This window comes from Bubalus kerabau, chromosome 20 (assembly GCF_029407905.1).
Source record: "Bubalus kerabau isolate K-KA32 ecotype Philippines breed swamp buffalo chromosome 20, PCC_UOA_SB_1v2, whole genome shotgun sequence".
NCBI lineage: Eukaryota > Metazoa > Chordata > Mammalia > Artiodactyla > Bovidae > Bubalus > Bubalus kerabau.
This window is the reverse complement of record NC_073643.1, coordinates 46,174,000-46,186,668: the sequence shown is the minus strand read 5'-3', so window position 1 is coordinate 46,186,668 and position 12,669 is coordinate 46,174,000. Positions and strand designations below refer to the sequence as shown.

Sequence of the window (12,669 nt, the reverse complement as noted above, 5' to 3'; positions counted from 1 at the left end):
ACTGCAGCACGCCAGGCTTCCATGTCCTTCACTGTCTCCTGGAGTTTGCTCAAACTCATGTCTATTGAGTCAATGATGCCATCCAACCATCTCATCCTCTGTCTCCCCCTTCTTCTCCTGCCTTAAGTCTTTCCCAGTAACAGGTTCTTTTCCAATAAGATGGCTCTTCACCTCAGGTGACCAAAGTATTGGAGCTTCAGCTTCAGCATCAGTCCTTCCAATGAATATTCAGGGTTGATTTCCTCTAGTATTGACTGGTTTGATCTCCTTGCTGTCCAAGGGACTCTCAAGAGTCTTCTCCAGCATGACAATTGGAAAGCATCAATTCTTCAGCACTCAGCCTTCTTTATGGTCCAACTCTGACATCCGTACATGACTCCTTAAAAAACCATGTGTGTGTATGTTAGTTCTGCAGTTGGGTCTGACCTTTGTGACCCCATGGACTGTAGCCTGCCAGGCTCCTCTGTCCACGGGTTTCTTCAGGCAAGAATACTGGAGTGGGCTGCCTTTGACCATATAGACCTTTGTCAGCAAAGTGATGTCTCTGCTTTTATTATGCTATCTAGGTTTGTCATACCTTTTCTTCCAAGCAGCAAGCTTCTTTTTAATTTCATGATTGCAGTCACTGTCTGCAGTTATTTTGAAGCCCAAGAAAATAAAGTCTGTCACTGTTTCCATTTTTGCACCATCTGTTTGCCACTAAGTGATGGGACCAGATGCCATGACCTTAGTTTTTTGAATGTTGAGTTTTATGACAAATTTTTTTCACTCTCATCAAGAGGCTCTTTAGTTCCTCTTCTTTTTTTTTTTTTTTTTTTTTTTTTTTTGCTATTAGGGTGGTGTAATCTGCATATCCAAGGTTATTGATATATCTTCTGGCAATCTTGATTCCAGCTTGTGATTCATCCAGCCCAGCAATTTGCATGATGTGCTCTGCAAAGAAGGTAAATAAGCAGGTTGAAAATGTACTGCCTTAACATACTCCTTTCCCAGTCTGGAACCAGTCAGATATTCATTGTCCAGTTCTAATGTTGCTTCTTGACCTGCATACAGGTTTCTCAGGAAACAGGTAGGGTGGTCTGGTGTTCCCATCTCTTTAAGAATTTTCCACAGTTTGTTGTGATCCACACAGTCAAAGGCTTTAACATAGTCATGAAGCAGAAATAAATATTTTTCTGGAATTCCCTTGCTTTTTCTATGATACAATGGATGTTGGCAATTTGATCTCTGGTTCCTCTATCTTTTCTAAATCCGGCTTGTACACCTGGAAGTTCTTGGTTCATGTACTGTTGAAATCTAGCTTGAAGGATTTTGAACATTATATTGCAAGCATGTGAAATGTGTGCAATTGTGTGGTAGTTTGAACATTCTTTGTCATGGCCTTTCTTTGGGATTGGAATGAAAATGGACCTTTTCCAGTCCTGTGGCCATTGCTGGTTTTCCAAATTTGCTGACATTTTGGATGGAGCACTTTAACAGCATCATATTTCAGGATTTTCAATAGCTCAGCTGAAATTCCATCAGCTCCACTAGCTTTGTTCGTAGTGATGCTTCTTAAGGCCCACTTGACTTCACACTCCAGGATGTCTGGCTGTAGGTGAGTGATCACACCATCATGGTTATCCAGGTCATTAAGACCTTTTTGGTATAGTTCTTCTGTGTATTCTTGCCACTTGTTCTTAATTTCTTCTGCTTCTATTAGGTCCATACGATTTCTGTCCTTTATTGTGCCCATGTTTGTTTGAAATGTTGCTTTGGAATCTCTGATTTTCTTGAAGAGACCTCTATTTTTTCCCATTCTACTGTTTACCTCTATTTCTTTGGCTTGTTCATTTAGGACTGCTTTCTTATCTCTCCTTGCTATTCTTTGGACCTCTACATTCACATGGGTATATATTTCCTTTTCTCCTTTGCCTTTCACTTCTCTTCTTTTCTCAGCTATTTGTAAGGCCTCCTCAGATAATCATTTTGGCTTTTTGCATTTCTTTTTCTTGGAGATGGTTTTGATCACCACCTCCTATACAGTGTTATGAATCTCCATCTATAGTTCTTCAGGCACTCTATCAGATCTAATCCCTTGAATCTATTTGACACTTCCATTGTATAATCATAAGGGATATGATTTAAGTCATACCTGAATGGCCTAATGGTTTTCCCTACGTTCTTCAATTTAAGTCCAAATTTTGCAATAAAGAGCTCAAGATCTGAGCCAGAGTTAGCTCTTGGTCTTGTTTTTGCTGACTATATAGAGCTTCTCCATTTTCAGCTACAAAGAATATAATCAATCTGATTTTGGTATTGACCATCTGAGGATGTCCATGTGTAGAGTTATCTCTTGTGTTGTGGGAAGAGATTGTTTGCTATGACCACTGCTTTCTCTGGAAAAACTCTGTGAGCCTTTGCCCTTGCTTCATTTTGTACTTCAAGGCCAAACTTGCTAGGTATCTCTTGACTTCCTACTTTTGCAATGAAAGTACAGTTTTTTTGATGATGAAAGGACAGTTTTTTTAATGTTAATTCTAGAATGTCTTGTAGGTCTTCACAGAACTGTTCAATTTCAGCTTCTTTGGCAATAGTGGTTGGGGCATAGACTTGGGTTAGTATGATATTATATGGTTTGCCTTGGAAATGAACCAAGATCATTCTGTTTTTTTGAGACTGCACCCAAGTACTGCATTTAAATTCAGACTTAAATTGAATAAAGTAGGAAAAACGACTAGACCGTTCAATATGACCTAAATAAAATCTCTTACGATGATATGGTGGAAGTGACAAATAGATCCAAGGGATTAGATTTGATAGACAGAATGCCTGAAGAACTATGGACGGAGGTTCCTGACATTGTACAGGAGGCAGTGATCAAGACCATCCCCAAGAAAAAGAAATGCAAAAAAGACAAAGTGGTTGTCTGAGGAGGACTTACAAATAGTTGAGAAAAGAAGAAAAGTGAAAGGCAAAGGAGAAAAGGAAAGATATACCCATTTGAATGCAGAGTTCCAAAGAATAGCCAGGAGAGATTTTAAAAAAAAGGTCTTCCTAAGTGATTAATGCAAAGAAATAGAGGAAAACAGTAGAATGGGAAAGACTAGAGATCTCTTCAAGAAAATCAGAGATACCAAGGGAACATTTCATGCAAAGATGAGCACAATAAAGGACAAAAACAGTATGGACCTAAGAGAAGCGGAAGATATTAAGAACAGGTGGCAAGAATACACAGAGGAACTGTACAGAAAAGATCTTAATGACCCAGATAACCATGATAGGATGTTCATTCACCTAGAGCCAGACATCCTGGAGTGCGAAATCAAGTGGGCCTTAGGAAGCATCACTACAAACAAACTAGTGGAAGTGATGGAATTTCAGCTGAGCCATTTAAAATCCTAAAAGGTGATTCTGTTAAAGGGCTGCACTCAATATGCCAGCAAATTTGGAAAACTCAGCAGTGGCCATAGGACCAGAAAAGGTCAGTTTTCATTCCAATCTCAAAGAAACGCAATGCCAAAGAATGTTCAAACTACCACACAATTGTACTCATTTCACACACTAGCAAAGTAATGCTCAAAATTCTCCAAGCCAGGCTTCAACAATACATGAACCAAGAACTTCCAGATGTTCAAACTGGCAAATTGCCAACATCCACTGGATCATCAAAAAACAAGAGCGTTCCAGAAAAACATCTACTTCTGCTTTATTGACTATGCCAAAGCCTTTGACTGTATGGATAACAACAAACTGTGGAAAATTCTTATAGAGATGGGAATACCAGGCTACCTGACCTGCCTCCTGAGAAATATGTATGCAGGTCAAGAAGCAACAGTTAGAACCGGACACAGAACAATGAACTAGTTCCAAATGGAGAAGGAGACCGTCAAGGCTGTATATTGCCACCCTGCTTATTTAACTTATATACAGGGTACATTATGTGAAATGCTGGGTTGGATGAAGCACAAGCTGGAATCAAGATTGCCAGAAGAAATATCAATAACCTCAGATATGCAGATGATACCACCCTTATGGCAGAAAGTGAAGAGGAACTGAAGAGCCTGTTGATGAAAGTGAAAGGAGAGTGAAAGAGCTGGCTTAAAATCAACATTACAAAAACTAAGATTATAGCATCTGGTCCCATCACTTCATGGCAAACAGATGGGGTAAAAATGGAAACAGTGACAGACTTTATTCTCTTGGGCTCCAAAATCACCATAGATAGTGACTGCAGCCATGAAATGAAAGGACACTTGCTCCTTGGAAGAAAAGCTATGACCAACCTAGACAGCATATTAAAAAGCAGAGACATTAGTTTGCCAACAAAGGTCTTTCTAGTCAAAGCTATGGTTTTTCCAGTAGTCATGTATGGATGTGAGAGTTGGACCATAAATAAAGCTGAGCACGGAAGAAGTGATATTTTTGAACTGTGGTGTTGGGAAAACTCTTGAGAGTCCCTTGGACTGCAAGGAGATCAAACCAGTCGATCCTAGTGGAAATCAGTCCTGAATATTCATTGGAAAGACTGATGCTGAAGCTCCAATACTTTTGCCACCTGATGGGAAGAACTGACTCAGTGAAAAAGATCCTGATGCTGGGAAAGATTGAAGACAGGAGGAGTAGGGGACAACAGAGGATGAGATGGTTGGATGGCATCACCAACTTGATGGACATGAGTTTGAGCAAGCTCCAGGTGCTGGTGATGGACAGGGAGGCCTGGTGTGTTGTAGTTCATGGGATTGCAAAGAGTCAGACATGACTGAGCAACTGAACTGACTGACTGCATTTAGGACTCTTTTGTTGACTTTGAGGTTTACTTCTTTTCTTTTTTTTTTTTTTCTTTATTTTATTTTATTATTAGTTTTCTTTTTATTAAAATGGTATTATAAACCCTCCATGATCCCACAATTTACACAAATAACTAAAATATTGTGAATAGCATGTGTTTATCAATGACTTCTCCCCATCTCATTGCCAAATATTTCATGTCTTGTTTTAACATCACAAAATAAAGAACAATTTTATTATATTAGTGTAATTTTGGTTTTCCTATTTTTAACTATTTACGTATTTTCATTTCTTTCATTTCATAACTATTACTTCTTTTCATCTAAGGGATTCTTATCTACAGTAGTAGATAAAATGGTAATCTCAATTAAATTTGCCCATTCCGGTCCATTTTAGTCCACATTAACTCTTGCCATCTCCTGTTTGACAACATCCAACTTATCTTGATTCATGGACCTAAAATTCCAGGTTCCAGTACAATATTATTCTTTACAACCTTGAACTTTACTTTCACCACTAGACACATTCACAACTGGGTGTTGTTTCTGCTTTGTCTCATCCTTTCATTCTTTCTGGAGCTATTTATCCATTCTTCTCCAATAGCACATGGGACACCTACTGACATGGAGGTGTCATCTTTCAGTGTCATATCTTTTTGCCTTTTCATACTGTTCATGTTTTCAAAGCATGGGCCATGTTCAGTAAACCTTTTAATTAAATTTTCTGCTCATAGTTAGTGCTGCAATCCCTCCCTGTAGTTTGGCCTGTGGCAGCCCAGTCCTGGAGTCTGATGTCTCCATAGTAGGGCTAATGGTGACCTCCTCCAAGAGGACTTATGCATGTGTTTAAACTCATGTAACCTTTATAACAGCCCTATGAAGTAGAATAGTAGTATTCATCTTCATTGTTTCAAAGATAAAACTGAAGCAGGTTAATAACTTCCTTTGATCACACAGCTAGTATGCAACAAAGCTGGGATCTGACCCCAGGCAGCCTGGATCCAAAGCTCTGGAAAACTATGCTGTGCACTAAACAGAACAAAGGGCTTGGATACCTCAAGGGCTCCAACGCACTGGTGGTGAAATCCAGAAGTAGTTAGCCTTGGCCAAGATGCCACCAGTGCAGTTTGGAGCATGATTATTGCCAAGGTGACACTCCTTGCATCCACAGGGTAGTAAGACCTGAGCAAGTCCGTTGCATATAAATGCAAGGTATGCTTATAGTACCTCCAAAATTCATATACCCTTACACAATCAATTCAAAGTACTTAACTAAACTCTCTTTCCTGGAGGAGTGGATCTCAGGCAGACCATAAAGAAGGATGGAGTGTTAAAGGGTGCTACACTGGGAAACTGATCCTTCATTCCTGCCTCACAATACACTTGGGGACTGAAATAGTCTTGCACCAATTTGAAGTGCAAGAGGTGCACAGGCTTCTCATTGCTATGGCTTCTCATGTTGCAGAGCACAAACTCTAGGGCTCACCAGCTTCAGTAGCTCTGGCTTGTGGGGCTTAGGTGCTGCACATCTTGTTCTTCCTAGATCACGGATCGAACGTGTGTCTCCTGTATTAGCAGGTGGATTCTTTAGTACAGAGCCACCAGGGAAACCCTACATAATAACATCTTAAAATGTTCTCTTTTTATTGAGATATAGTTGCTATACAATATTCTATAACTTTGAAGTGCACTACATAGTGATTTTATATATCTGCATACATTATGGAATGATCAATGTGGTAAGTCTAGTAACAATCTGTTCCCATTAAAAGTTACTACAATATTATTGACCATACTCCTTATGCTGTTTATTATATCCATGTGACTTATTATTTTATAACTAGAGGGTTTTATTTCTTAATTCCCTTCACCTATATAGAATATATTCCTAGAACAAATGGAGAAAATTAGATAGGGATTGGAACATTCCATATTATCATAAAATTGATAATTTTCTTAGGTGTAATAACAGTGCTGTGGCTATATCTTATTAGTAATACATGCTTTCAGGTTTACGGGCAAAGTGTTAATGTCTGTAACTTACTTGCAAATAGTGATGCAAAAAAAGGTGAGTATGTACATGCATGTACCTATAAACTGGTGAGGACGTGGGTGTATGTGTGTGTCTGTCTATGTGCAGAGAGAAAAAGCAAATGAAGCAAAATATTAACAACTGTAACATCTAGGTAGAGGGTGTTCATTGAACTATTCTTGTTTTTGTTTAAACATTTTCATAATAATGAAAGTTAGAAACAAAATTTTAGAAGTCACACTATGTTAGCTCCCAGAAATACTTCTGCTAACATGTTGGTTTAAATCCTTTTAGCTTTTTCCCCCCCTATGCACAGATGACTTTTACTTAAAAACAACAGAGGATCAAATATTCATGGGTATCTGTTCATTTAATCAAATAAATTATCAAATGTTTCTAAATTTATTTTCCACAGACCCAATACATAAATGAATATTCAAGGATGTCTTTCAGTTTTTACTGAATATACTGTAAGAATCCAGTGTGCCACATTTATTACAACTATGTTTGTAAAAATCATTTAAGAAAAGATAGATGAAAAATTCATAAACTTTTAGTAACTTCATTATGTCTAGGGGCAACTTCATCATGAAATAGCATTGCCAAATTTAATAAAGTTTTTGTTGCCATTAAAAATTTATGCTGTTCATTCACTTAAATATTTACTTTCTATACTGTTCAGTTCTAAGTGCTGTGAGTATAGAGTAGTCAAAAACCAACTGTGTTCCTCAGAGGCTCTCCCTGAAACAGGATCTAAAACGTGTTAGTACCCTGATTCAAAGGGCAGGGACTGGGAAGTCCAGAGACAGGGCTCCTAATTTACCCACTAGAGAATTCCTCCAGCTCCATGGAGGAAGTGACATTTAAATTGAGATTTGAAGGATGAATAGGAGACTCCTGTAACACTAGAGTGAAAAGAGGGCTCTCCGGTTGCAATGCTTGATAAGTGACCTTAGGCAAGTTCGGAGAAGCGATGGCACCCCACTCCAGTACTCTTGCCTGGAAAATCCCATGGATGGAGGAGCCTGGTATGGTAGGCTGCAGTCCATGGGGTCGCTAAGAGTCGGACACGACTGAGCGACTTCACTTTCACTTTTCACTTTCATGCATTGGAGAAGGAAATGGCAACCCACTCCAGTGTTCTTGCCTGGAGAATCCCAGGGATGGCGGAGCCTGGTGGGCTGCCGTCTATGGGGTCGCACAGAGTCGGACACGACTGAAGTGACTTAGCAGTAGGCAAGTTCCTGGACCTCTCCGTGCTTCAGGGATAAAGTGGTAAAGCTTAAATAAGACACACAAGGCCCTTATCCAGGTATGGCACTATTTAGCACTTGCAGTTGTTGCTGCTGTTTAAGAAGAGCTACAGTGTACTGGGCTTCATGCCGTGGCCACAGCTAGAAATGATATATCATATATCTGCCCTAGGAGCCTCTTTCCAGTTGTTTAGTGGCTAAATCATGTCTGACTCTTTTGCGACCCCATGGACTGTAGCCCACCGCTCTCCTTGTCCATGGGATTTCTCAGGCAAGAATACTGGAGTGGGTTGCCATTTCCTTCTCCAGAGGATCTTTCCCATCCAGTACCCCCTCCCTAACTTATTTTACACTAAAATAAGCCTCTCTTCCAAATGTACAATATAGCAAGTGTTAATTTCCAAACAATGTTAATGCTTTTTGTTTCTCCCTACTTTTGTCACCTCCACTTGAGCTAACGCACTTCTCTGAGTGCTCTTTGTGAACTCTAGGGGCTGCAATTCCCAGTAAGAACTCCCACTATTCCAGAATCAGGACCACAAACCCCAAGTGGAGCAAAAGGATAGCCTCGCCCCCAAGCGCAGGCGCCAGTATACTCAATCCTGATTGGCCCACTCTCCTAGCTCGCCGGCATCACTGTATCCAATCGGTGTAGTGCTTGTTGAGCGACGGCAGCAACCGGCGTACACAAGGGGCTTGAGCGTACTGTGGAGAGCGCGAGAGGTCAGGCCATGAACTTGGGGTAAGCTGGGGAGAAAAAGGTGGTAGTCTATGGAAGGGCGAGGCTTAATTGGGCCTTAGAGTCCTTCGCGGGGAACTTTCCAGTCCTGTGTCGTCCCAAGCTTCAGTGCCGGCTCCCTGCAGTGGAGAGGGACAAGAGGCTGGGTCGGCCCTTTACTTTTGAAATTAATAACTCGAGTGAAAACTGCCGTCTCTCTTTTTCGCTTCCTCCTGTATCTCAGGAGGGAGAAGGAGGAGAGGCGTGAGAGGAGGTAAAAGGTGAGGGCAGGTGGAGAGATAAAGCTTAGCAGCTTCCCGGGGAGAAATCCTGGCCCAGGTTCTGGTGCTTTGCGTCCCTGTCGTGGGGTGTTTTTGCAATGTTGGAGCGCCCAGAGAAGCTTAGCACATGCAGTGCAAAGAGCCTAGGCTTCTCGAAGAGCCGTGGATCATTTGTGTTTGACATCTTGTAGGCCCTCATTAGATAATGGTGGTGGTTGCTGTTTAGTCACTCAGTCGTGTTCAAATCTTTGTGACTCCATGGACTGTAGCCTGCCGAGTTCCTCTGTCCATGGGATTCTCCAGGCGAGAATACTGGAGTGGGTTGCCATTCCCTTCTCCAGGGGACTCTCCTGACCCAGGGATTGAACCCTGGTTTCCGGTATTGCAGGCAGTTTCTTTATCGTCTGAGCCATCGGGGAAGCCAAATAAAAAGGACCGTTGCATGGTTTTCTTGATTGGGAAGTTTGATATTTTAAGAAGATGAAAAATCACCAAACTTACACACATGCACCTCATTTAGCAAATAGAATCTAGGGATAGCAAATAAATAAGATAGCCCCTGAAGGCGTTGCAATGCAGTAGTACTGAATAAAGGTACTTTACAATTTCATTCAGAGTCTTTTGTTTAAATTTCACCAATGTAAACGTGAACTGTTTATAACTGTGCAACCGGAAAACCCTTAAAACCCATTCTTTCCAGTGTTCTTTCTTAATCATAAGTTGAGGTCGTTTGATCTCCCCCACCTTTAGCATCACAGCAAATTTCGTATTCCTTTTTTTTGGTCTGCTGGGTTTAATTTTTTTTTTTTTTTTTACTGTGGATGTCATTTTTGTCCCTGTTGATACTTACTGACCTACTTTTTCCCCTTCCTCTCTCCTGCCCCCCTCACCTTACTAAAATAGTATAATAACTGTGTGTACTGCTGCTTTTGGTTTTAGTGAAATTTTTATTAGAACTTTAACAAACATGCAGTTTTCGTTGACAGTAACTACTGTTACTTTGTTCTCTTGCATTTGACAGGCACAGATAAAGTACAGAGAGGAAAATATAGGTGTATTACTGTGATACTTTAAAAAGTGTCACTAAGTCTGAATGTGTATTAGTTGAAATAGTCAAGATAAAACTCCATGCTCAAGAAGTTTATAACCCTAGTGGCACTCTTACAGGTTCACTTCCAAATACTGCTCTACTAAGGCCATAGAATGTATTAGTCATGAGACCATTATGAAATTAATAAATAGTAACTAGAGGTTTTGCTCCTTTAACATAGGTGAGGAATTTCCTAACAGCATTATTTTTTTATCCAGTCTAGAGTTAAAAGAATTAAATGATGTTAGAATAACCAGATTAATTTATTCCTTTATGACTGAGCAGCTGAACCGAGCAAAAAGAAGTTTCAGGTTGAATACGATAAATTCTTTGTAGGAAAGTTTCAAGAATTTTTTCTATGTAGTTTTAAATTTTATCTTGAAAAATGTTTTAAATTAAAAGAATGATTTCAACTATACCTCAATTAAAAAAAATAAACACAATTTTTTTTAATGGTTTAATATTTACAAGGTTCCTGTATTAATTCAAAAGGACAATTTACTTTCAAGGTTCAAATGAACATTTCTGGCTATTTAAAATGTTGTTATTTCTTAAAAATGACAGACAACTTTCTTTTATTTTGCAGAGATGGTTTAAAGCTTGAAACTGAATTTCTGAATGGAAAAACCAAGCTTATATTGTCTCCATATGGTATGCTATGTTACTGGAAATCTAAAATATAAACTCTTAGATTCCTACATAAAATGTATTATTTTGTAACAGGTTTTTTGCTTGTAGTGGAATATTTAAATGATACTTTGAAAAAAACTGGTTTCCCTGATTTTCTCAAATTTATTTTTAGCCAAGTAGAGTCAAATCACATCATTGCTTACCACTGTCAGTATTTATTCATATAATTTAATGTTCCAGTATATTTCATATGTAACATCTCTTTGTTATATTTGTATATAGCAAACATGCTTATTGTCTAATGAGTAATCTGGGTGAAATTTATGTATTTACATTCGTGCATGTAAACAATGTATTATTTGAGAACATTCAATTTATAATAAGACCATAGTTTTACAGTCATTTTTAGTATTAGTTTTAAAACTCAGAGTATGCTTTGGTACTCTTCTCATTCAGATTATTTTCTTTTTCTTTAAACTGTTTATAGTTTTACCTTGGAAAGTGAACAAAAATGAAATAGAACTATTTGAACCACACTGTAAAAGTTAAAACATTTAATATCTAAAGTTAATGCTTTGGGGGGTTAATATTTTTAGTTAATATTTTCTTAAAACAATGCTAATTAAAATTTTCATTTGTGACTGCCTTAGTATGTTTTTGGTTGATAGTTTAGTAATTTTTTTTTCTTTTGTAGACCATAAATCAAAAATTTCTGGAAAGGTAAGCCAGATGACTTTGACCTGACTTGTTTTCAAATGTGAAATGCAATTCACTTTACAGTGGTTTGAAAATAATTCCTGTCAAACTATCATAAAGGATTTGGAGTGATGATGAAAAGTTGCTGTTTGCTTGCTTTCAAGCTGGTCCTTTCACAAAAATGGAATCATAATTTTTTGGTTCAAAAAGACTTCTAGAATTTCTTTCTCCAGATCAGTTCTGTCCAGTAACACTTTCTGCAGTGATGGAAATGTTATAAAATCAGTGCTGTCCAATATGACAGCCAGCCACTAGCCATGTGTAGCTGTTAAGGGCTTAAAATGTGATCGATGTGATTAAGGAAGTTAATTGTTAATTCATTTATTTTATTTTTAATTTCAATTTAGTAACTACTGTACTGGACAGTGTAACTCCTGAGATCTTTAAAAACAGACTTTAGAAACAAACTTCTTTTTTCATACTCAGATTCCATTTTCCTGCACCAAATGGATGTATTTGGTTGACAAAATCTTAAGTGCATTTAGCTTCTTAGTCTTAGAGGTTACACTTAAGCTAAATGATAATTTTCCTTTTCAATTATTTTTCCTTATCAGGAACCCACAGTGCCGTTTTCTGCAGAATATATTTACCACTTCAAAATTTTGATACCACTTCTTGTTTCCCATTTCTTTTCCCATTAAGCAGCAGAAATTTCTATTCTCCTCCATAAGTTTCTGTAGCCTCCTTTATTTTACAGCATCTTAAAGTCTGTTTTTCCATATCTTGAGTAGAGCCCAGTTTGGGTGATGTGGCACTTATCAATTCTGAACCCTTGATGGCTTTGGTTTCCAGGTTTAATCAAGGTGGAGAAGATGCTTGAGTTCCCAGCTTATCAGTTACTTGGTAAATGGGTGATAATGGTCTAAGTAATTCCACAAGCTACCTAGAAAAATTGTTACATACACACACAGTATATGCATACCTTGTGTGTCCCCTTAATTGCAAAATATTTTTCTGCCCTAAAATATTGCAACAATTGTTTTTATTTGAGTCACAGTAACAAATACAGTACTCCTTTTCAAGCTCCTAGATTTAAAAACAAACAAAAAACTACCTGTCATAGTTGATTTGTGTCTTCCCCTGGCCTCTATTTACTTGCACATATTCCTTCTTCAATTGTGTCCTTAATGGATTTGTTAT

The 12,669-nt window shown here is 38.5% G+C and overlaps 1 protein-coding gene across 13 annotated transcripts in view; it reads left to right on the top strand.

The window, feature by feature from the left end:
• CCDC66 (coiled-coil domain containing 66) overlaps positions 1-12,669 on the top strand; it is a 132,214-nt gene that overhangs the window by 70,350 nt on the left and 49,195 nt on the right. For 3 of the 13 annotated variants that reach the window (XM_055558175.1, XM_055558177.1, XM_055558179.1), the window contains exons 3-4: positions 10,730-10,794; positions 11,468-11,493. Coding sequence is in view for 7 of the 13 variants with exons in the window: in XM_055558182.1 (XP_055414157.1) it covers positions 8,786-8,796; positions 10,730-10,794; positions 11,468-11,493 (102 nt within the window). In the remaining 6 variants the exon portion in view is untranslated. Of the gene's footprint in view, positions 1-835; positions 945-8,693; positions 8,797-10,729; positions 10,795-11,467; positions 11,494-12,669 lie in introns of those variants that run through there. The other 10 variants (XM_055558178.1, XM_055558180.1, XM_055558171.1 and 7 more) reach the window with 8 other exon arrangements.